The 26,286-nt window shown below is 43.8% G+C and overlaps 1 protein-coding gene across 1 annotated transcript in view; it reads right to left on the minus strand.

Moving 5' to 3' along the window:
- The window catches only part of LOC143987733 (uncharacterized), a 69,549-nt gene that overhangs the window by 36,130 nt on the left and 7,133 nt on the right, over positions 1 to 26,286 (minus strand). Inside the window, exons 2-5 of the mRNA XM_077486714.1 lie at positions 19,335 to 19,595; positions 16,016 to 16,294; positions 14,168 to 14,734; positions 1,366 to 1,638 (exon numbers count right to left, since the gene is read on the minus strand). Coding sequence (XP_077342840.1) covers positions 1,366 to 1,638; positions 14,168 to 14,734; positions 16,016 to 16,294; positions 19,335 to 19,595 — 1,380 coding nt within the window. The remainder of the gene's footprint in view (positions 1 to 1,365; positions 1,639 to 14,167; positions 14,735 to 16,015; positions 16,295 to 19,334; positions 19,596 to 26,286) is intronic.

Raw genomic sequence — 26,286 nt, forward strand, 5'->3', positions numbered from 1 at the left:
TTGTAATTTTCCCGCAACTTACGGCAAAATATAAAATATTCCATGGACTCAACATGCCTCTCAGCAAATAGCTTGGGGTATCTACTTTCTAAAATGGGGTCATTTGTGGGGGTTTTGTGCCATCTTGGCATTTTATGGCCTTCAAAACTGTAATAGGTAGTGAGGCGTGAAATTAAAAATGTATGCCCTTAGAAATCCTGAAGGCGGTGCTTGGTTTTCGGGGGCCCCGTACGCAGCTAGGCTCCAAAAAAATCCCACACATGTGGTATCCCCGTACTCAGGAGAAGCAGCAGAATTTATTTTGGGGTGTAATTTCACATATGCCCATAGCATGTGTGAGCAATATATCATTTAGTGACAACTTTGTGAAAAATTTATAAAGTTTGTCATGTTCCCGCAACTTGTGGCAAAATATAAAATATTCCATGGACTCAACATGCCTCTCAGCAAATAGCTTGGGGTGTCTACTTTCTAAAATGGGGTCATTTGTGGGGGGTTTGTGCCATCTTGGCATTTTATGGCCTTCAAAACTGTGATAGGTAGTGAGGAGTAAAATGACGTATGTATGCCCTTAGAAATCCTGAAGGCGGTGCTTGGCTTTCGGGGCCCCGTACGCGGCTAGGCTTCCAAAAAGTCGACCACATGTGGTATCCCCGTACTCAGGAGAAGCAGCAGAATGTATTTTGGGGTACAATTCCACATATAACCATGGCATGTGTGAGCAATATATCATTTAGTGACAACTTTGTGTAAAAAAAATTTTTTTTTTTGTCATTATTCAATCGCTTGCGGCAAAAAAATTAAATATTCAATGGGCTCAACATGCCTCTTATCAATTTCCTTAGGGGGTCTACTTTCCAAAATGGGGTCATTTGGGGGGGTTTTGTACTGCCCTGCCATTTTAGCACCTCAAGAAATGAGATAGGCAGTCATAAAATAAAAGCTGCGTAAATTCCAGAAAATGTACCTTAGTTTGTAGATGTGACAACTTTTGCGCAAACCAATAAATATACAGTTATTGACTTTTTTTTTACCAAAGACATGTGGCTGAATACATTTTGGCCTAAATGTATGACTAAAATTGAGTTTATTGGATTTTTCTAATAACAAAAAGTAGAAAATATCATTTTTTTTCAAAATTTGCGGTCTTTTTACGTTTATATCGCAAAAAATAAAAATCGCAGAGTCAGTCAAATACCTTTAAAAGAAAGCTCTATTTGTGGGAAGAAAAGGACGCAAATTTCGTTTGGGTACAACATTGCATGACCGCGCAATTACCAGTTAAAGCAGCGCAGTGCCAAAGTGTAAAAAGACCTCTGGTCATTTACCAGCAAAATGGTCCGGTCTGAAAGTGGTTAAACTCACCCCATATCACACTGAGAGTCTCATCCCCCAGACTGCTGTGGTTCACATTACAGGAGTAAGTGTCCTTTGTTGGCACTTCCACACTGACTTTGATCTGATAGGTGCCATCAGGATGGGGGAGAATTGGAGTCATTTCATCTCTCGGAACATCATCCTTCCCATTCCTCACCCACTTCACATCCACAGGTCGGGGGTGAAACCCGTACACCAGGCAATGAAGTCTGGTCACATCATCTGACAAATGACGACTCCACACTTTCACCTCTGGACACACTAACAGGGAAAGAAAAAGATACAGTATTTACAGTCTGCTAGTAAAAGTAATAATTGTCTCTCCTGTGAGTTAAATTAGAACATGATATCTATGTATGTATATGAGGGTCAACACCATTTTAGGTGTCTTCAGGTCATAGAGGAGTTTTAAATGGGCATCACACATGTGTGGGCACAACATTCTACTAGTCGTGCATTGACACCTGTGACAAACCCAACCAGGACAGGGGTTTTGGAGGGGACTAAGGGCTTGCCTTCTACTTTCTGATTACGGCCCATGGAGGAGACCAGGGATTTTGTCTGCTTCTCCCGGTCAGAGCATGGAATAGAACTCAGTTCAGCCTCTGATCCCATGGAGAAATCAGATCATTCTCTAATGATGGACAATGAGATGGATCCTGAGAGTGAGGCTTGGATAAATTCTCTGAAGACAATAAAACGTCCCTTCATGAGTGGATGGAAAGATGTAATATTAATCTTGTATAGATTCATGGTCAGAGGGAATATGGTGATCCTCCTACAAACTGGATTAGAGAAACTCCTATTCTTGGGACAGAAATATTTATAAATTATTTCCACTTTTTCAGACTGCTGGGACATTGTATGAGTTTTGTCTTATAATGACTTGTCTAGTGGACAGATTACGCAAGTGAAAGCTGGTTAATGAGATTTGGACCGACCTGAGTCTTCTTTCTGGGAAACTATTAGCAACCTGTCTGGGTGGGCACTGACCTGAGTCACCTAGGCTTGTCTAAGTGACTAGTTGTTAATTAGCTTACTGTTTATGTTTATGTTAGCTGTTCATTAGATGTACTGTAATGCCGCGTACACACAACCGGGCTTTTCAACATCAAAGGTCCGACGAAACGATTCCGGCAGACCATTCGATTGTGTGTGGGCTGCAGCGGACTTTTGATTTGCAAAAGTCTGACAGACTTTAGAAATGGAACATGTTTCAAATTTTTCCGCCGGAACTCCGCCGGACCCAGTTCCTACCGAGAAATCCGCTCGTGTGTATGCTAGTCCGACGGACAAAAACCGGCGCGAGGGCAGCTTTTGGCTACTGGCTATGAACTTCCTTATTCTAGTCCGGTCGTACGTCATCACGTTCGAATCCGTCGGACTTTGGTGTGATTGTGTGTGGCCAAGTCCGTTCATTCTGAAAGTCCATCAGAACTCTGTCAGAACTCGGGAAAAACGGGAAGTTTGGCCCATATATGGTGGGACTGCCCCAAGATTAAAGAATATTGGAGAGAAATAATAAGATATATAGAAGTAATAGCTAAAATACAGTTACCTGAGAATCCATGGTTATGCCTATTCCATGCAGTAGATACCCCAATTAAGGAGTATAGGAATTCCCTTACAAGCTCATTAATAAACGTGGCAAAAAGTCTGATTCCGAAAAAATGGAAAGAAATAGAAGCACCCAAAGTAAAGGAATGGTTAGGAAAAGTTGAGGAAATGTATAGTATTGAAGGGCTGGGAATGGAGGAAGAAAGAGAAAGAAAGAGATTCCATGTGAAATGGAAATACTGGAAAATCTTTAGACAATCTATGATTTTTAACGAGGTAATGGGTCGGTAGGGGTGGGGAGACGGGTGGGAGGGAGATATTTTAGAAGAACTCGAGAAGTAAAGAAAGAAAACCAGGATAATGTGAAAAATTGAAGGGCATGAATGTATTTCGGTCCTATGGTTTTCTTTTAATACTTGATTATGTTTTGTACGCAACTTAAATGAAAAATTTAAATAAAGAATAAAAAAAAAAAAAAAAGAACTCCGTCAGAATTCCGTCGAAAGTCTGTCGGACCTAGTCCCTCGAAAAGTCCGGTCGTGTGTACGCGGCATTAGATGTACTAATGTTTTTACTGTTTAAAGTTTGCATTGTTTAGGACAATGTGATCAAGCTCTTATCTGATTTTGTGGGGTATATATTCTGTGCAAGTTTAGAATAAAGTAAGTTTGTTTGCACCTAAGCTAGTGTCGTCTAGTTCTTGGGTGCAATACTCAGCTATAATACCGGGTTCCTGAGTCCAGAGTGGAGGAAGCTGTATCTTGGCGGAAGCACCCAGATAGGGTGCCAGGAGGTCCGTCACAAAACCTCTCTCTCGTATTCTAAAGGTACTCAGTTTAGTTTATCTTCCTTGGTGGGGACATCATTCAATCAACAGGAAGTTTCAATGATTTTGATCAGTAATTCACAGAAACTCACAATCAATAACTCACAGATTGCATGTACACTGGTGATCTGGAACAGCAGCATTTGTTATAGTCCCAGCAATAGGTCTGGGAGACATTCCCTCTTATGGGCTGGGAACAATGCCATTCCCTGGGCTCAGCACACAATTCAACCACCAGATCAATACAGACAGCCTCCCTGGTCCTCTACAATTCATGTCTTATCTACTGGACATAAAAACTAATGTAGACCCCGTCCATTTCTGGAAGGGTTTACAGACCTGGAACCATGCCCTGCTTGTTAGACTGAATCCTACCATTTGTTCACTTACTGTATATGCAATGAGGGGCATTTATGAATGCAGTTGTGCAATTTTGACATGCTGCACCATACAATTGTGTGAAATTAATTTTCATATTATACCTAAACAATAGTGAATGTCATGTCATTTCTTGTTTTGCAAATGGCTGCCTGTCTTTGCACATTTTTGAAAGTAATATGAACTAGATTGCATCAGATCTAACATGCCAATCTGTCTCATAATTAAATGATAAGTTCACCTTCTGGAGCATGCTACATGTTACCCCCTCTGCACCCCCAATTGACCCTCTCTGTGACAGCAATTGGGGGAGCCTTTTCCTGCACCCACTGTAACATTTTGAAAATACCACGGCGGTGCAGGGCACCGCCCACACAGCCACATCATTCATTCACAGATCTGCATCATTCATTTACAGGAATCTGTGAATGAAAAAACACAGTGGCAGACAGACATGTAGTTTGAAAAGGAGTGTACTGACTAGGGTCGTCAGTTCAAATCTCAACCACGGCACTACCTGTCTGAAGTTTGCATGGTCTCCCTGTGCCTGCGTGCGTTTTCTCCAGGTACTCCAATTTCCTTCTAGACTCCAAAGACATTCTGGTAGGTTAATTGTCTCCTGTCTAAATTGTCCCTAGTATGTGTATGTATGAGTGTGAGTTAGGGACCTTAGATTGTACACTCCTTGAGGGCAGGGACTGATGTGAATGTACAAAAATCTATATATGTGTGAAGTGCAGCGTAAATTGATGGCACTACATAAGTATCTATAATAAACAAGTAAATAAATTAGCACTTTCATAGCGCATTCACACTCCCTCCAGCTTGCTATGGGCTGAAAGCTGGAGGGAAATTGCGCAGGAGCCTGAAATTGCACCCACAATCTGCTGATCACAAAAGCAATATTTTGAAGGCTCCTGTTAAAAAAAAAATACCGCTCCATGAGGATGTTGAATAACAAAACTAGTAGGTCAGGGCTAGGACACTGACAACATCCGTTGTTTCTGGTATTTTGCTCCCTGCTTTTGAGACTGCAGCTGGAGCTAATTATTATAGACAATCATCATGCTTTTGTAACCTAGTGTCAGGCAGACACTTATGAAATGTAAGTGCTTTTAAAAAGTCTTAATAAATAAGCATTATTTTAGCAGTTTTCCTTCCTCATGAAAATCCTTCCATCCAGCACAGTGGAGAGGGGATTTGCCTGAAATACAACACAAAAAGCAATGTTGCTGGTTTATAATTTGACCGAATCCAATTTCTGGTGAGTTAGTTAAGGACTTCTGGAGAAGGAGCACATCAAGTGTACAATTATATGAAGTGATGGATTACGAGCTATGCCTTTAATTTGTTGTAGAATTGAAAATTTGGACTTTGGGTTTTTGAATAGATGCACTTTTGGCTCATATTTTTTATTTAAATAGGGAATATGAACTTTATTTTTTGCACAGTTGCACTTTATTTATGCATTATATTTATTTGAGATTGAGAAACACTATATATATATATATATATATATATATATATATATATATATAAAAAAAAGTTATACGAACAATTCATCAATATATACGAGAATATCAGTATAAAAACAGCGCTTATTTCTATAACAGAAAGTCCTTTGTAGAAGTCATAATAATCAAAAAAATCACTAGACAGTTCCAAAATGTGCAGATAAGGTGCCTATAGTGATCTAATCAACGTTGTAAGGTGATCAAAGGTGCTGCCAAACTTTCTTCCACCATAAACCGGGAGTGTTTCACCACATGCGATGCGTACCCCCCTCGGGGGTTAAACTCACCAGACACAGCTGATAAGATAAGCCTTAAGGAGTAATCACTTCAATGGATATAGTAATATTCATATATATCCCCCTTTAGCGTTGCAGTCACAAGTAGTCCTCCAAGTATATCATAGAAATGAAACAGAATATATACATAGCATAATACTGTTTTATTTTTTAAAAAGTTTGACACATATCAGCAAAGTCACCCACTTCAATATATGCGTACATTAACAAAGAGTAACATCAGCGTTAAAATCGTGTACTTCACCGATTTAGCAATTCCAGAACCATTCACCAGTGTTCCCCTGTATACACTGGGTATCACTTCCTGGTCCGTGGTTAGCGGTGGAGCGCACACCTCACTTCCGGTAGCGTCGTGTAGGCCACGCCCTGACGCGTTTCGTCACTTCCGACTTCAACCGAGGGCGTGGCTACACGACGCAACCGGCCAGTATATGTACAGCCCGCCCTCTCTCCGCAAGCCAATCAGACAACCACACAATGTCCAGCCCACACGACGCTGCACATCGTCATGGAGACCGGACGTAAGCAGCCTGACAATACAATGCGGGGAGGAACTATAGCCAAAAGCAAAAACGATCGTCGCATACGTCGCGATCTGTTAATTGCAGAGGCAAGTCGAACATTATAGACATTATAACCTGAGCAGCACATAACACAAATATCCCTAAAAATATAAAATTACAGTTAAAAAAAAAAAATATATCCTCAATTTATAAATAACTATAAAGCTCGCAGTAAACAAGGATAGCATAGGAGGAGGATAAAAAAGGACATAAACACATCAATTAATCCCTATATGTGTATATAGTTTACAGCCACAAACTTTCTATACATATAAAGGTTTCTAGATTATCTCTCTAAAAAGCGGCTCTCTCAGAGCCAGAATATATATTTTATGTATCATCAAAAATATATGTATATGTATATACAACAATTACTGCATATATAACAAAACTGCATCACATATCATCCTGAGACCAACGCCCCAGTCAAAAATTGAATCTTAATTGTATTATAAGGAGCCGTCATCCCCAGGGTGCTTATTAACGCTATAGGGTGCCATATTAAGGGGCTTCATACTAATTAGAACTCCTTTCAACACCAAAGAAAAAAAAAAAAAAATCACAGAAAAAATTGTAAACGAAAAAGGAAACATAAAAACTAGAAATATTTAAAATCATCAACGTATTAAAACTGTTAAGAGTATTCCAAATATATTAAAAACTACTAACTAACAACTACTGAATATTGCACATTTCCTTCTAACAGAGGTAATCATTCTATGCCACTCCCAATCCCCATAATCACCAGCCCTAATCCAAAAATTTAATGTTGCATAATGTGTCAGTCATGGGGTAAATACAGTGGTAAGACTCCAGTCGATGTCAGAAAACCTCTCTATGTATATCATAATAGTCTATAAGAGTGGGTGTGGGTAAATCAAGATACTTTATGGAGGTAATGTCGCAGCACATGCAATACCCTTCATATCATGAATGTCTTTATTATTCAATTCGTTGTATCAAATACCCTCCCAACCCACTAAATAATATTAAAATAATTACATTAAAATATTATAACATTAAAAAAGCAGGCTCAGTCAAAGATTTAATAGTCACTGATAAAACAATTAATATCTAGGTCGACATTTAACCCCTTTGGTGTTAGAGTGTCAACCAAATATATCCATTCCGATTTCGTGTTTGGATAACTCTCGTACAAGGTTAGACCCTCTCCAAGGAGGGTGTCACGGTCGTTCCACCACCCCAGTCTCCCAAGTAAGACTTACCCGCAGGTTCCCTGTACGAGGGGATCGTCGGTGCCTTCGGACGCGGGTTGGCGCTAACGAACGCACGCGAGTGCACGTAGTCCCCAACAGGCGCACGCGGGTGCGCGTTGACACGAGCGGGCGCACGCGGGTGCGCGACGAGCCGAACGGACGTACGCGGGTACGCGGGGTCACTAACGGGAGCACGGTCACCCGCGGGGGTACGTAGACGTACCGTGCGACCGTTCTTGGCGCCCAGTTGCCTACTTAGGGGACTTGCTCCTGCTCCTCTGTGCTGTCTCGTCTACAGCGTTCCTGTGACTCCTGCTATCTGTTCCTGTGAAAGTGTTCCTGATTCTGTACCCGGCCTGTTCCTGGACTTTGCCTGTTTGCCGCCTGCCACCGACCCTTTGCCTGATTGACCACGCTTCTGCCTTCTGCCTTGTACCTCTGCTGCCCGATTGTTGCCGACCCAGCTCGTCCTGACCACGTCTGCCAGTCAGCCCACGGACCTGCACTGACTACTACTTCTGCAGCTCCTGCCTGTTCTCCTGTGCCAGCTGTCCAGCCGTTCCTGCCCAGCACCCTGCGCTGGCTGCACCTTCCGCTCCGGTCTCTTCTACCAGCTAACCAGTCTGGCACTTGTGCCCTCCGGACTCCTGAATCCCTGTTCCCATCTCCAGGGGCTCTCGAGCCGGGGCTTACGAGGCGCCGCTCCGTGCACATTTGGGCTCTCCAACCAGGTACGTGACAGGACGAGACAGCCATGTCCGAGCCCTCGCAGGGAGCGTCTCCGATGGATGAACTGTGCCACCATCTAGCCGGCCTCACCCAGGCCGTGAAGAACCTGCAAGAGGGTTACGGTCGTCTGGAGGAACGGGTTCAAGCCCTATCTGCCGCAGCTCCAGTCGCCTCAGGACCTCCAGGTCCTCCTTCAGTGGTCATGTTGCCGCCAAGGGTCCCTACACCAGACCGTTTTTCCGGTAACCGGAATAAGTTTAGGGCCTTCCGGAATTCCTGCGAGCTCTTCTTCGCCCTTCAACCCCGGACCTTTTCTCTCGAGGCTACGAAAGTAGGGTTTGTTATCTCCTTGCTTACCGACGAACCCCAGGCCTGGGCACATCGCCTCCTTGAACGAAAAGACCCCTCTCTGGACTCTTTAGATGTCTTCTTCCAAGCCATGTCTTGTCTTTATGAGGACCCCCAGCTCGCAGCTACCGCGGAAGCGGCCTTGCATGCACTCCAGCAAGGTCGCAGGCCAGTAGAGGACTATGTGTCTGAGTTCAGGTGCTGGAGTGCCGACACAGAGTGGAACAACTCAGCCCTCCGTTACCAGTTCCGCATGGGACTCTCGGAGGCTTTGAAGGACGAACTGGCCCGTGTAGGAACTCCAGAGACCCTTGAAGCACTCATCGACCTCTCTATCCAGATCGACAGGCGGTTAAGAGAGCGTCGTTTGGAGCGCTCTTCCTCCACCTCTCGCCCAGTTTGGATGATGCCACGGGTTCCAAGTGCCAATCCACCGGTTCTTCCTGGTCCTTCTTCTTCTCCGGATTTATCGGAACCCATGCAGCTGGGACTACTATGTTCACCTCTGACCCCCGAAGAGCGTCAACGCCGAAGATCTGGTAACCTGTGCCTCTACTGCGGGGGATCTGGACATTATGTTCGCACTTGCCCCGCCAAGTCGTGTAAGTGCCTGCTTATACCTCCCGCCTCTGCTCCTACCCTGCCTAGTACCAGTACCATCTCTCACCTGGCTGTGCCTCTTCTTTTACAGTTCTCCGGCAAGACTATCAGCGTCAACGCGATCATTGACTCTGGGGCCTGTAGCGGTTTTATGGACCTATCCTTCGCCCTGAGAAACAACATTCCCCTTCGGCCCAGGGCCAAGGAACTTCCAATCTTTTTGGCCGACGGTTCCTCTCTGAGATCCGGACCTGTAACCCAGGAAACATCTCCCCTCCTTGTCTCCATCACGGGGGTCCACCAGGAGCACCTATGTCTGGACATTATCAAGTCTCCTCTCTTTCCCATAATTCTTGGCATACCCTGGTTGAAGGCCCACAATCCCCTGATAGACTGGTTCACTGGGGAGATCAAGTTTCCATCTGCCTATTGTCGTCAGTATTGCCTTCCAGCCATCAAGACGGACCCTCCTTCCTTGCTCTGCTTGGAGACAGACACCGAGACCCGGCAGGCAGTGCCCGAAGTCTATCATCAGTTTTTGGACGTTTTTAGTAAGAGGGGCGCAGAGACTTTACCTCCCCACAGACTATATGATTGCCCGATAGACTTGCTTCCGGGAGCGGAGATTCCCTTCGGGAGAATCTTCCCCCTATCTGAGACCGAGCTGGGAGCTCTAAAGACCTACCTAGATGATAATTTAAAGAAAGGCTTTATTCGACCTTCCACTTCCCCGGCAGGTGCAGGGATTTTCTTCGTCCAGAAGAAGGACCATTCCCTACGACCATGTGTAGACTACCGGGCACTCAATAAGGTTACTGTGAAAAACCGCTACCCTCTACCGTTGGTGCCTGAATTGTTCCAGAGACTGGGGTCGGCTAGGGTGTTCTCCAAGCTGGATCTGCGGGGCGCCTACAATCTGGTCCGTATCCGCAAAGGCGATGAGTGGAAGACCGCCTTTCGTACCCGCTTCGGGCATTATGAGTATCTTGTCATGCCTTTCGGACTCTGTAATGCCCCTGCTACATTCCAGCATTTCGTTAATGATGTCTTCAGAGAGTACTTAGACCTGTTTGTTGTCATATACCTTGACGATATCCTAATCTTTTCTTCCTCTTTAGTTGAACACCGGGAACACGTGAAGATTGTCCTGGCTCGTCTCCGTCTCCATGGCCTGTACGCCAAACCGGAGAAGTGTGTCTTCGAGCAACAGAGCATTCAATTCCTGGGCTTGATCATTTCGGTAAATGGAATAGAAATGGATCCCCAGAAAGTCTCAGCCATCCTAGACTGGCCCGCTCCCTCGGACCGGAAAGGGGTCCAACGGTTCGTGGGATTTGCCAATTTCTATAGAAAGTTTATCAGAGGATTTTCATCCATTATCTCCCCCATCACGGAGCTGACCAAACAAGGTCAAAGATTCCTGTGGACTCCCAAGGCGCAAGAAGCCTTCGAAACCCTGAAGAATCTCTTTGTTTCCGCCTCGATCCTGAGACACCCCGACGCCACGCTGCCCTATATCCTGGAGGTAGATGCCTCGGAAGTAGCCGTTGGGACGGTATTATCCCAGAGACAGGGGCCTAAGTCACTTTTGTACCCTGTGGCCTTTTTCTCCCGTAAACTCTCTGAAGCTGAGCGGAACTACGACGTCGGAGACCGGGAATTACTGGCAATCAAGGCGGCGTTGGAGGAATGGCGCTATCTCCTTGAAGGTGCTTCTCACCCGATCCTGGTTTATACGGACCACAAGAACTTGGAGTATCTTAAATCTGCCAAGCGACTGAAGCCAAGACAGGCCCGGTGGGCACTTTTCTTTTCCAGGTTCGTGTTCCATATCACGTACAGGCCCGGGTCGAAGAACGTGAAGCCCGATGCTCTCTCCCGGATGTACAATGAGCCAGTGGTTTCTCCTACACCAGACACCATTCTTCCCCCAGGAAACTTTCTCCTGCTCCAAGAAGATCTCTTGTCCCGAATTAAACAGGCCTCCAGTGATCCGGCTCTTTCTTCTGACACCTCCTTAACCTCCAAGGATGGTCTTCTCTGGCACCAGGACAGAATCTTTGTCCCCCAGGAGTTACGTACTGCGGTCCTCAGCTCCTGCCACGATCACCCTTTGGCCGGTCACTTTGGGGCATTCAAAACCTCAGACTTACTTCAACGTACGTTTTGGTGGCCCCAGATGAAGAAACACTGCAGGGATTATGTGGAAGCGTGTACCACCTGCATTAGGAATAAGGGGAGTAAGTCGAAGGTTTGGGGCTTGCTGAGGCCATTACCCATCCCGGATAGGCCGTGGAAGATGATATCCATGGATTTTATCGTGGAACTGCCCCCCTCTGAAGACTTTTCCTCGATTCTGGTGGTAGTGGACAGGTTTACTAAAATGGCTCACTTCTTACCCATGAAGGGGACTCCATCGGCTACTGAGATGGCCAGGACTTTTATTAAAGAAGTAGTAAGGCTCCATGGCATTCCTGCTGACATCACCTCGGACAGGGGAGTTCAATTCACGTCCAGGTTTTGGAAGGCTCTCTGTGGGGCCCTGAAAATTGAGCTTCGCTTATCTTCGGCCTATCACCCCCAAACTAACGGCCAGACCGAGAGAACCAACCAAACGCTGGAGCAGTATCTGCGTTGCTTCTCTTCCTTCTCCCAGGACGATTGGGTATCGCTTCTACCTTTGGCAGAGTTCGCATATAATAATTCCGTCCACTCGGCCACTAAACAGTCCCCCTTCTTTGCGAACTTTGGTTTCCACCCACTTTTTCTGCCCGGTAACCTTCCTGAGTGTTCAGTACCGGCGGTCCAGGAGGACCTTAACTTCTTCAGGAATAACAACAGGATCCTTCAAGAAACGCTGGCTAAGACCCAGGAACACTATAAGGAAGTCTTCGATAGGAAGAGAAGGGGCGAACTTAATCTCCAGGTCGGGGACCAGGTCTGGCTGTCTACTCTAAACTTGAAGTTGGCCTGCCCTTCCAGGAAGCTGGGTCCGAAGTTTGTGGGTCCATTCCCCATCCTGAGGAAATTAAATGAAGTAGCCTTTGAGCTGAAACTCCCGGGGTCATTCCGGATCCACCCGGTCTTTCATGTTTCATTGCTCAAACCTGCGGTTCCGGACCCCTTTGCTGACCGGAGTACCAACCCCCCAGAACCCGTGATGATTGATGGGGAATTGGAGTTTGAGGTTGAAGCTATCTTGGACTGCAGGAGGAGACGTAACCAGACCCAGTTTCTGGTTAAATGGAGGGGATATGGCCCTGAGGAGAATTCATGGGAACCGGAGTCCAACCTGCATGCTGAAAGACTAATCCATGCCTTCAAAAGAGCTCACCCGGATAAGATGGCACAGTTGGGCATCCGGAGGTTGCCCCTTGGGGGGGGGCAATGTCACGGTCGTTCCACCACCCCAGTCTCCCAAGTAAGACTTACCCGCAGGTTCCCTGTACGAGGGGATCGTCGGTGCCTTCGGACGCGGGTTGGCGCTAACGAACGCACGCGAGTGCACGTAGTCCCCAACAGGCGCACGCGGGTGCGCGTTGACACGAGCGGGCGCACGCGGGTGCGCGACGAGCCGAACGGACGTACGCGGGTACGCGGGGTCACTAACGGGAGCACGGTCACCCGCGGGGGTACGTAGACGTACCGTGTGACCGTTCTTGGCGCCCAGTTGCCTACTTAGGGGACTTGCTCCTGCTCCTCTGTGCTGTCTCGTCTACAGCGTTCCTGTGACTCCTGCTATCTGTTCCTGTGAAAGTGTTCCTGATTCTGTACCCGGCCTGTTCCTGGACTTTGCCTGTTTGCCGCCTGCCACCGACCCTTTGCCTGATTGACCACGCTTCTGCCTTCTGCCTTGTACCTCTGCTGCCCGATTGTTGCCGACCCAGCTCGTCCTGACCACGTCTGCCAGTCAGCCCACGGACCTGCACTGACTACTACTTCTGCAGCTCCTGCCTGTTCTCCTGTGCCAGCTGTCCAGCCGTTCCTGCCCAGCACCCTGCGCTGGCTGCACCTTCCGCTCCGGTCTCTTCTACCAGCTAACCAGTCTGGCACTTGTGCCCTCCGGACTCCTGAATCCCTGTTCCCATCTCCAGGGGCTCTCGAGCCGGGGCTTACGAGGCGCCGCTCCCTGCACATTTGGGCTCTCCAACCAGGTACGTGACAGAGGGTTTCATATGCTCTACTCCCCAAAATTTGAGTCCCGATGGATCTTGATTATGGTAAATCTTAAAATGTAGGGACACATTATGGTCCTTAAAACCCAATTTAATGTTAGCCACATGTTCCGCTATTCTTATCCTTAAGAGTCTTTTAGTGCGGCCTATATATATCAAACCGCATGGGCATTGTAAAGCGTACACAACATACGATGTATTGCAGGTAATAAACCCTTTGATTGTGAATTCTTTATTGTTACCAATTGTTGTGAACCGTTCCAATGCTCTTATTGGTGCATTAACTTCTTTACACGCCCTACAACGTCTACAGGCAAAAAACCCTTCTTTCTCCCAAAAAGAAGGTGGGTGGGTGGGAGGGTCTATCACTTTTTTAACTATCTTATCAGCATAGTTGGGGGCCCTCCTATAGATAAACCCAGGTTTTATAGGTAACACTGGTTGTAGTGTTTTATCCATCAAAAGGATATGCCAGTGTGTAAGAAATATATTCTCCACCTCCCTATATTGTGAATGATATCCTGAGATGAAATTCCATTCATGACTATTGGAAGTGCGATTAGCCTTATTGTTATTCAAGAGGATACCTCTTGATGTAGATGCTACTCCTTCAATCACTTTATCCAATTGTTTATCACAATAACCTTTTTCCAAGAATTTTTCTTTAATTATATTTGCCTGGGAATAGAAGTCATTGTCATTGGAGCAGTTTCTTCTAATCCTGGTCACTTGGCCCTTTGGAATGTTCTTTAGCCAGGCCGGGTGATGCCCACTCTGCATTGGAAGATAACTATTTGCATCTGTAGGTTTAAAATAAGCCTTGGTCTCAAGTCTCTCTCCATGTCTGTGGATATTAACATCAAGAAAGTTGATGTTTTCAGCACTTATTTCACTCGTCAGATTAATGTGACTAGTATTGTTGTTCAATTCTGCAAGGAAATCTGTGAGGGAAGATCTTGTTCCGGCCCAGATGAAAATCAGGTCATCTATGTACCGTCTGTATATCAGTAATTCTTGTCTTTTGACAGAGAAGATCTTCTTGTCTTCCCACTCACCCATAAAAAGGTTCGCTATGCTAGGTGCAAACTTGGCTCCCATTGCGACGCCACGTTTTTGCGAGTAGAATTTTCCTCCATACCAAAAATAGTTGTGTCCTAGGCAAAAATCAAGAGCATTTCTTAAGAAGACTTTTTGGTTATGTGTCAAGTCATCTCTCTGACTGAGTGCCCAATTCAGAGCCAAAATCGCATCATCGTGCTGGATGATGGTATATAGGGACGCAACATCAGCCGTGACTAAGTATACCTCTTCTTTATCAGTAAGGTCCACCTCCTCCAATATTTGTAATAGGTTTTTTGTATCCTGCAAGTATGCTTTTGTTTGTATGACACTTTTTTGCAGATATAAGTCAAGATATTGTCCCATTCTAGATGTGATGGACCCTATCCCATTAACAATTGGTCTGCCAGGTGGACATTGTATACTCTTGTGGATTTTTGGCAGAGTATAGATAGTAGGAATCCTACTACTACTAGGGGTCAAATATTTCATCTCTTTATTAGTTAAAACCCCAGTTGAAACACCAAAATCCACTAATGCCTTCAGCTCTGCCTCATATTGTTTAGTAGGGTCCTTGTCCAATCGCTTGTACGTATCCTCTTCCATCAACATTTCTGATAGTTGGTTATGATAAAATTCTTTAGTCAGTAGAACCACACCGCCCCCTTTATCCGCGGGTCTTATGATCAGCTCCTTTCTCTTTTCCAAGCTCTTAATGCCTTCATGAATATATCGAGGATTAGCATTTTTTTGGGGTATTAGAGTTTCCAAATCACGTAGCACCAAATTTTTAAAAACATCTATTTGCTGATTGGCACTATTAGCTGGGTTAAATAGTGACTTATTCCGTAGACCACTATCAGTCTGCACTGATGAGGTCGCAGTAGCGGGATGGGAATTTTTATTCAAAAAATATTTTTTCATATTAATTTTCCTCATAAACTTATGTACATCTATAAATACATTAAATTTATTTAATGGCCTCTTCAGTAATTATTTTAATATTATTTAGTGGGTTGGGAGGGTATTCGATACAACGAATTGAATAATAAAGACATTCAGTCCGTGTTCATCTGATCCCCCATAGAGGAGAATGGAGAGCTGACAGGGCGGTCCCTGCACAGTGTAGTACCATGTAGTAGAAGGGCCTGCCTAATTGCATACAAATTGAAACTCCTATGGTTTGACCTCATATTATACAGTTTTGGTAAATCTGAAGGAAAAACTCAGCAGAAAAACTGATAGTGTGTACGGGGCTTTAGAAGTGATGTTAAGCAAAATTTGAAACAGATGCAATGCAAATAGAATTTTCATATATTCTATAATATGCGATGTGTGCAGGTATTTCATCTCTCTCTCTCTATATATATAGCTACCTTTGTTCTCAAGATCTTCTCTCCCATATGAAAATATTTTTTTCAGCCGCTCTATGCAAGTATTCATGAGAAAAATCCTCCATTCCTCTGCCAGTGTTCTCTCTTGGCGGTTCCATGCCTCTGTGGAGAACTGGGCTTCATACATGACTGGCATCCAGTTCCAATTCTTTGTGTCCAGATACATGAAGTCCCTGCCATTGTATCCATGCTTATTATACACTGCAGTGCTGCCATCATCTCTCAGTTCGCAACCATACATTTCCTGGTAGATGTGTAGACCTGGACACAACATAGACAAACGTCACATGGAAGCAGATTGTGTGTTATCACATGTGTAATATGTTACAAATGTAGAAAAAAAAAAGGAAAAACTAATTGAATTCCTTTCTCTCTCCCCCTAGACAGCACATACTTTCAGTCCATACATATTTGTAAACTATGACAAAGGTATATATGGAAATTTGTGCAATCACCTACTAAAAATGCATAAATGATCCAGTGGATCTAGTAATTATTTTTTGTAAATTCTATATTTTATTTTTTCAGCAACTTTTACATACCAACACAAATACAATTTCATTGCATGCGTATCACAAAACATATCCCAAATATATATCATTTCATTTTTCATCTGATTATATATAAACACATAAAAGAATCTAGTAATTCATATTCTCAGACCAATAAATAATATAACAATGAATACAATCTTAATAAATCTTTCACAAAAAAACAAAACAAAACAAGGAACGTCTAATCACTGTGATAAAAAGAACAAAATTAAATGAAAGTTCTTCAATTGATGTTCCACCTCAAACTGTACATGAGAAATTCACCCTCACCAACGCTAGAGATTGGAAACCCCCGGGGAGATGGTGGGTTCCCTGTAGCCAGCGGTATTTGACTGGTGATGATTTCCTTTTTCTTTAACCACTTCAGCCCCAGAAGTATTTACCCCCTTCCTGACCGGAGCATTTTTTGAGATTCGGCACTGCGTGGCTTTAACTGACAAGTACGCGGACGTACGACGTGACTCCCAAACAAAATTGACGTCCTTTGTTCCCCAACAAATAGAGCTTTCTTTTGGTGGCATTTAATCACCCCTGTGGTTTTTATTTTTTGCGCTATAAACAAAAGAAGAGCGACAATTTTGAAAAAAATGCATTATTTTTTACTATAATAAATATCCTCCAAAAATATATATAAAAAAAATTGTATCCTCAGTTTAGGCCAATACGTATTCTTCTACATATTTTTGGTAAAAAAAAAAAAAAAAAAAATTCGCAATAAGCGTTTATTGATTGGTTTGTGCAAAAGTTATAGCGTCTACAAAATAGGGAATAGTTTTATGCCATTTTTATTCATTTTATTTTTACTAGTAATGGCGGCGATCAGCGATTTTTATCGTGACTGCGACATTATTTTTTTTTTCAAATATGATTTTATTAAATTTTATTTTCAGGAATGAATTGCATATACATACTGTATGTACATCATGGGAGATCATAAAATAAAATAATAAGCATATATTACAAAAGAGACTTAACATATATTAGATTTATACATACAAGAACTCAGAAATCAAAGAATCTCCCTATCTCACTGCTACAGTAATCTAAGTTCCTGCTTCTTATCACCTTATGTGACAAAGCACCTCTGCTTCATTCCAAATACTTTAACTTAAAAAACAAATCTAAATAGAGGACAAGAGGAGATAACAAAAAAAGGGGGGGGAGAGGGAAAAGGGGGGGGGGGACACATTGGACAATTTTTACAAATTTTTGGGACTATTGGCATTAATACAGCGATCAATGCTATAAAGTTGCATTGATTACTGTAAAAATGGCACTGGCAGTGAAGGGGTTAACCACTAGGGGGCGGGGAGGGGTTAAGTGTGTCCTGGTGGAGTGATTCTAACTGTCTGGGGGATGGGCTAGCAGTGACACGACACGGATCGCTGCTCCCGATGACAGGGAGCCGACAATCTGTGTCCTGTCAACAGGCAGAACGGGAGAGGTTGTTTACATCGGCATCTCCCCATTATTCAGCTCCCTGGCATGATCGCTGATATCCCAGCGGCGATTGAGTCCGTGCATAGTGGGAAATTCAAAGTAGCGTACGGGTACATTACTTTGCCCAGCCGCGCCATTCTGCCGACGTCTATGTGCTGACACCGGTAGGCATGTGGTTAAAAAATTTTAGGCAATGATACTCGGAAAAAACATATGAAAGATCATATCGTGATAAGATTAATAACAGGAATACATGAAGGTAAATGAATCAATGCCCACTCACATTAGAATGTGCTATATCCTAGCACCAACATGTACAGCTTAGGGCAGTGGTCATCTACCCTGTCCTCAGGGCCCACTAACAGGCCAGGTTTGCAAGATAACTGAAATACATCACAGGAGATATAATTTGCTGCTCAGTGATTGCAGTATTCTAGTCTGCATCTCCCCCAAGGTAATACATAAAACCTGGCCTGTTAGTGGGCCCTGAGGACAGGGTTGATGACCACTGGCTTAGGGTACCTCTGCACGCCGTCCTGATGGCCGCGGCGTGCGCTTCAAAGTCAGGGGATGTGGAAACCAGCAGGACCGGAAACAATGTCAGCAAAGGATGGAGAAGCAGCCTCTACGCATTTCGTGTTGTACACGTCATCAGGAAGCTTCCTTGTTTTTTTTGCTTGTGAAAGATTTATTAAGATTGTATTCATTGCTATATTATTTATTGGTCTGAGGATATGAATTACTAGATCCACTGCATCATTTATGCATTTTTAGTAGGTGATTACACAAATCACTTGTTTTATGATGTAGCGCCACACCTTTCCATATATACCTTTCCACAGGGGTCAAGTCCTGGGGAAAAAAGTGTGGGAACTCCCACCCAAGATCCACTCCCCCACCAAAAAAAAAAAAAAATGATATGCTCATATGCACGAACGCTTCAAAAGTGGTATGCACAGAGTCCTGACCTCAACCCGATAGAACACTCTTGAGATGCATTAGAGCAGAGACTGGGAGCCAAGCCTTCTGGTCCACATCAGTGCCTGACCTCACATATGCGCTTCTGGAAGAATGGTCAAACATTCCCATAAACTAACTCCTAAACCTTGTGGACAGTCTTCCCAGAAGAGATGAAGCTGTAAAGGGTGGGCCAACTCAATATTGAACCCTACGGACTAAGACTTGGATTCCATTAAAGTTCATGTGCATGCAAAGGCAGGTGTCCCAATACTTTTGGTAATGTAATGTATATTATACCAGGAATTCATCTTTAATATATAAACATCATGGTGCGAAGATTGTCTCACCTTCAGTCTTCTTAAATCGTTCAATTACTGACTGGAAATGGTCTTGGAAAGCCTGCTCAATGCTCTGATGGTGTTTTGTTTCTCTCTCCCAGTATTCAGGTTCCACTTTCTTCATCCACTCCACCTTGGGAAGATACTGATGGATGTCACTGTTATAACTCTCTATTTCCTGATCATCCACATATCCAAGTATAAAGATTGCAGGCAGTCCATATCCCGGAGAGGAGACTGCTGTTCTATAGTATTGGAGAGAGTGTCCACCTGGGAGAGATATATGGGCATATTTAAGGCAAAAAGGAAAATCTGGGGCGCCATATCACATTGTAATCAATCAGAATTCATCTTTACACCTTTACACAGGAAACTTGAATGCCCTGTACACATGATTCGGACATTCCGACAACAAAAATCCATCAGATTTTTTCCGACGGATGTTGGCTCAAACTTGTCTCGCATACACGCCGTCACACAAAGTTGGTCAGAAATTCAGAACGTCAAGGACGCAGTGACGTACAACATCTACAACAAGCCGAGAAAAATTAAGTTCAAGTTCAAATTCAGTTCAATAGACTCTTCTGCTTGATTCTGAGCATGCGTGGCACTTTGTGCGTCGGAATTGTCTACACACGATCGGAAATTACACAAACGGATTTTGTTGTCGGAAAATTTTAGATCCAGCTCTCAAACGTTGTGTGTTGGAAATTCCGATGGAAAAAGTCAGATGGAGCCCACACACGGTCGGAATTTCCAACAACACGATCCGATCACACATTTTTCATCGGAAAGTCCGATCGTGTGTACAGGGCATAACTCTTTGGCTGTTATGAGTCTGTTACACATCAAACAGTCCTGTATGTATTCAGTCTGTGCAACTTTTTGCAAAAAATTACAAGTACCAGTATTCAGAGCCAACACATTTTATTTTTTAAACAATAACAATGCATTTTTGTGCATACCACACCACTACACCAAAAAATCGAAGTTTTACAGCATTTTGTAGCGCAGAGGTCCGCACATTGGGGGTTATTTACTAAAGGAAAATACACTTTGCACTGCAAGTGCACTTGGAAGTAAAGTCACTGTAGATCCGAGGGGGACATGCAAGGAAAATAAAAAACAGCATTTTAGCTTGCACGATTGGATGATAAAATCAGCAGAGCTTCCACTCATTTCTGATCTACCCCTTTGATTTAGAGCGACTGCACTTGAAAGTGCACTTGTAGTGCAAAGTGGATTTGCCTTTCCATTGTGCATTATTGTGCACTGTGGTACATTTTAACACAGCTGCTTTCTAATGGCACATCTGCATGCTAATAAATGCATGCTGTGCTACTGTCATGTGTGCAGGGTAATTGCATTATTAGGTTGTGCACCTCAAAGCTCAAACACAGAGCAACAGAGGCAGTGGCTAGGGGTGTACACATGTCATGGCTGTGATGCTATGCTTTGCAGCCATGACAGAAATGACAGAGTGTAAAGCACATGTGAACGAGTCCTTAATTGTTTTAAGTTATTTTTTTTAACTTTTATTTTTTTTACATTTTTATTTATTTTATTTTTATATTTTTTAACTGCCCTTTTGGGGGGCTTTGGTTTAAGATCGGGGTTCCACACGAACCCCTGATGTCCTACATTTAAGACTGAGAAAGAGACTGAGGACAGGATGGAGGTGCAGATACTAGAATTGATCCCCCTGCAGCGCAGCCAGAGGGATAGAGCAGAGAAGTCAGCAGTGCTTCAGGTGGAGGAACAAGAGGATTGGTATCTGCATTAAGGCAGTACAGTCGGTCCGCTTGCTCGGCAGGTGCCCGGGCCTTCCTTTTAAAATAATAGGACATGGGCCTGGTACAGGAGGACAGGCTGTACTACCTTATCATCCTGGTGCACAGGGTGATTAGGGTGTGCCCAGGCACATCTGGCACACCCCATGTGCTTTCCTATGGCTACTGTGCACTGAGTTAATGCATGTGGCTTACATTATGTTACTGCAAAGTAATAGTATAAATAGACCCAAATTCAAAGCTTACATTCACTTAAAAGTAATTTCTCTTAAGTCAACTTCACACCATGCATGCAATTGTATTCATTCTGAATGGCAACAACTAGAGGAATACACCTTCAATGTGCCTGCATTGCAAAATACTGCAATGCATAGTTATGCCGTGTACACACGACCAGTTTTCCCGTCAGAATAAACTCTGAAGGTTTTTCCGATGGAGTTCCGCTGAAACTGTCTTGCCTACACACGACCACAACAAAGTCCGACAGTCTAGAATGTGATGACGTACAACACGTACGGCGGGACTAGAAAAAGGAAGTTCAATATCCAGTAGCTAATAGCTGCCGTTTTGTACTTGCTTCAGAGCATGCGTCGTTTTTGGTCCGTCGGAAACAGCATACAGACGAGCGGTTTTCCCGATAGGAATTGATTCCATCGGAAAGATTTAAAACATGTTCTATTTATAGGTCCGTCAGAATTTTCGCAAAAAAAAAGTCAGATGAGGCATACACACGCACGATCAGAATATCCGATCAAATGATTCCGTCTGACTTTTTCTGCCAGAAAGTGCGATCGCATGTACATGGCATTATGCACTGCTGTGTGTTGTGGTATGATGAATTAGAAAAAATTGTGTAGGTGTATTTTTTGGTGTGTTGTGGAAAACTATTCAAGTGAATTAGTTGTCTTAACACTGTTACATAGATAAACAAAATGTTACTCTAATTAGTGTAAATTCATAACGTATACAACAAACTCCAAAAAAATGTATTAATTTAAAAAAGAAGAGTCCCGCAATTAATCATGTAAAAGTCCACAACATGTAAATACTATTAAATATTCCACAAAACAGCTCTTGAAAATGTTCTAGGATAGTTTCAAAAGCTCCACCGAATGAAACAAAATGCAGACTTACCAAACTGCCTAATCAAAAAGAAGTCATAAATGGCATGAGTAATGGGATTCCACATCTGCCACATTTCTCCTACTCCTTCTCTAGGTCCGCAGATAGCCCCGTCAGTATGTAGCTCCATCCTATGCGGTTTGTCACATGTGACGTCTTCCAGGGCATTTATTGTCTTAACGCTGCATCTATTAATGCGCAACATCAAGGCCAGGACATGGGGGGAGAAGAGGCATGTGCCCTGGGCACAATGTTGTTATGTAGATGAAGGAGTGCTGGGAGATTTGAGGCCATTCCATTCTCCAGCTGCCTTATTACAGGAGTGTCACTCCTCTAAGGCAGAACCAACGAACACCAAGGCAGTGGTATTTTCATCTCTGCCAACACTGATGCAATGGCATTATGCTTCCAGTGAACCCATCCATGAAGTGACAATTTTTCCTTCCAGTGACACTACTGATATAGGGGTATTTTTTTCCTTCCAGGGACAACACCGACATAGGGGCATTGTTAACTCATACTGATGTTGTAGAATTTCTTCCTTGGCCACTGATAATCCCCACAGTTTCTACTCCCCTATGCTCTAGCAGTCTAGGATCCTAACATCATCAAGACCAAAGCAGGATCCAAAGCCCTGCATTGGACATGGTGATGCCAAGGGACAATCCACTGCTGGAATGTGGGGGAGCACCATCTGCCAAGAACATGGAGGATCAGGAAAAAAAATACTGTTTCTGTTTCCCCCTAGACAAAATGAGCTATTATTCTTTACATCCCCACTGTAAGGGTTATTTTTTTAGTTGCCCAGAGTTGGGCTTTAGCCACTTCCTGCCCGGCCAATAGCAAAATGAAGGCTGGTCTGTGACTTTTCCATTCCGACTGGATGTCATATGACATCCTTTAGAACAAGCCGCTCGTGCAAGCACTCAGGGGCGCGTAGCTTGGCGATCCGTGGTGCAATGTGTTACTCGGACATACCTCATCTCAGATCATAGTATAGAGTCTATAACGTAAGCTTTTTACCATGGGATCAGCTGTGTCCAATCACAGCTGATGACAGTGTAAATAGGAAGTGCCCATTATCAGCATCCCTCTACTCTCGCTGACAGCGTGTGAGTACAGGAGAGCCGATAAGCTGCTTTTGTGACTGGGGGGATCTTCACTGATAATCAGTGAAATAATTATCAGTGGAGCCCCATCAGCGATGCCCACCAATGATGCCCTCCAGTGTCCACCAGTGATGCCCACCAGTAGTGCCATTCAGTGCCCATTAGTAATGCCTGTCAGTGCCTCCTCCTCAGTGCCATACACCATTGCCACCTATCAGTGCCCATCAGTGCTGCATATCAGTTCCACCTATCAGTGCTGCATATTGGTGCCTCCTCATCAGTGCCACCTCATCAGTTCCTCCTCATCAGTGCCCATCAGTGCAGCCTCATCAGTGCACATCAGTGAAGGAGAAAACGTACTTGTTTACAAACTTGTATAACAGAAACAAAAAAAAAAAAAATTTTCAAAATTTTTGGTCTTTTCTCATTTGTTTAGCAAAAAATAAAAAAAACAGTAGTGATTAAATAACACCAAAAAAATAATATAACTGGATACCATTTTTTAGAGGTAATAATGTCAGGGGTAGTTGATCCAGGGAATATATTATTGCTTCCTGGGTTTTCAGGAATTTTTCCCCCACTGGAGCAAATTTGGCCACTCTTTTTTTTTTACCTTCCTCTTGATCAACTATGGGTATAGGATTGTGTATATGGAGGTTTTCTATTTGTGTGTTTTTATAATTGGTTGAACTAGATGAACTTGTGCCTTTTTTCAATCTGGCTAACTATGTAATGGGTCACAATCTGACCTTACAATCTTTGTGCAATCAGCTTTAGTTTTACCAATAATATGTAATATAGGGACCTACCTTAACTATTCCAAGAAGGTTACATTCCGTCAGACCCTTGTATCACATAGTTGTTGGTACTTCTAAAGTACAGAAAGATTTTGATGGTGAGCTTTTATCCCCTCTCACCCGCTATCTTGGCCCTATCACTTATTACAATTTAGACCCTTTATTTACTGCCTATCACATCTTTTTACAATCTTCAGAGTCAGGTGGTATATTAGCTGGGCACAACACATAATGTTGCTTTTGGGCGGCACAGTGGTGTAGTGGTTAGCACTCTCGCCTAGCAGTAAATAGGGTTGCTGGTTGGAATCCCAACCATGACACTACCTGCCTGGAGTTTGCATGTTCTGCCTGTGTGGGTTTCCTCCGGGTACTCTGGTTCTTCCCACACTCCAAAGACATGCAGGTAGGTCAATTGGCTTCTGTCCAAAATTGGCCCTAGTATATGAATGGGGACCTTGGATTGTGGGCTCCTTGAGGGTAGGAACTGATGTGAGCAGGGCCATCTTTAATATTGATTGGACCCTGGGCAAAACTTTTCTTGGGCCCTCCCCCCCCCCATGCAGTTTTGATCTCCACCTGCTCTGAGACATGCAATAAATAGCAGCTAGACTCAAAATCAGTTTACTGAATCAGATCAGGCAGCTATTGTGATTGGTTGCCAGAGGTTAGAGTGTATTATTACCGCTTACTGACTGGTTGCTAGAGGTTTCAGCACACATTACAGCTCACTGATTAGTTGCTAGAGGTTACAGCACATGATTTCTGCTTGTTGAGATTACTGTACAGTAATACTGCTCACTGAATTGTTGCTAGAGGTTACAGCACATCATCTCCTCACTCCAGGGGTCATGCTATACATATGGATGCTGCCTTTATTTACATATCTATGCAGCTATTTACATATGAAAGCTGCTGATATTTACATATGAATGCTGGTTATTTACATGTAAACACAGGGTCTGCAGGTGAGTCATCTGTACACAACAATAGGGCAGAGCTGGGCAGCATTAGTAGCAGCACTTCACACTGGAGATATCAGGACACAGCAAGAGACAAGGAAATTTAAACTGGGATAGTTGGCAAGTATGAGGCAGCTGCTTTGGGCCCCACAACAATGACAGGGCCCAGGGCAGCTGCCCCTTTTGCCCTGCCTTAAAAACGGCCCTGGGTGTGAGTGTGCAATGTACAGGGATAGGGACAACTGTAGACACTCACTCAGGTTAAACTTGATGGACTGGTGTCTTTATTCAACTTTACTAACTATGTACATGTATACCCCACTTTTAAGTACACAATGGGGTTTATTTACTAAAGCTGCAGAGTGCAAAATCAGGCTCACTTCTGCATAGAAACCAATGAGCTTCCAGGTTTTATTACCAAAGCTTAATTGAACAAGCCAAGGTTAGAAGCTCATTGGTTTCTATGCAGAAGTGAGCCTGATTTTGCACTTTCTGGCTTTAGTAAATAAACCTCCATTGTTTACTTAAAAGTGGGGTATGCATGTAACTATGTAACTATGTAACTAAGATGTAGTGAAGAGATCTCAAAACCACAGGAAGTAAAATTGAGTAATGACTGACCATCCAGTGCTGTGGTAAGCAACTAATTATTGAACAAATCCTCAACATAGTTAATTGTGGTCTGTGATCCTTTTCTGTTTACACTGCTTAATTACCTAATTAAATAATTGCCAAAAGTGGCTGTAAAGACAGAAGATTTTTTACCATAACTATTTACAGACTGGAAGATTTTCCCTATTAAAGAGGAGCTGCACCTAAAAAAAAAATATTAAAAGCCAGCAGCTACTAATATTGCAGCTGCTGACTTTTAATAAAATCACACTTACCTGTCCCAGGTTCCAGCGATGTCGGCGGCAGATGACGAGCGATCGCTCGTCTCGCTGCTGCCACCGCCTCCATCCTCTGTCAGGGAATCGGGAAGTGAAGCATGACGGCTTCACTGCCCGGTTCCCTACTGCGCATGCGCGCGTCGCGCTTCGCGTCTCTTATGGTCCCCCGCTGTGTCTCTGGGAACTGTGTGTTTCCCAGAACACAACGGGGGGGCGGGGCGTCTGCGGGGGTTCTGCGGCGGTCTGGCCGGAAGTGTGTGCAGTTACCTGGATTATCCAGGTAACTGCACCCCC

Source organism: Lithobates pipiens, unplaced genomic scaffold (genome assembly GCF_037356315.1).
Source record: "Lithobates pipiens isolate NorthernLeopardFrog02 unplaced genomic scaffold, aLitPip1_a1.2 Scaffold_1, whole genome shotgun sequence".
NCBI classification, from domain to species: domain Eukaryota; kingdom Metazoa; phylum Chordata; class Amphibia; order Anura; family Ranidae; genus Lithobates; species Lithobates pipiens.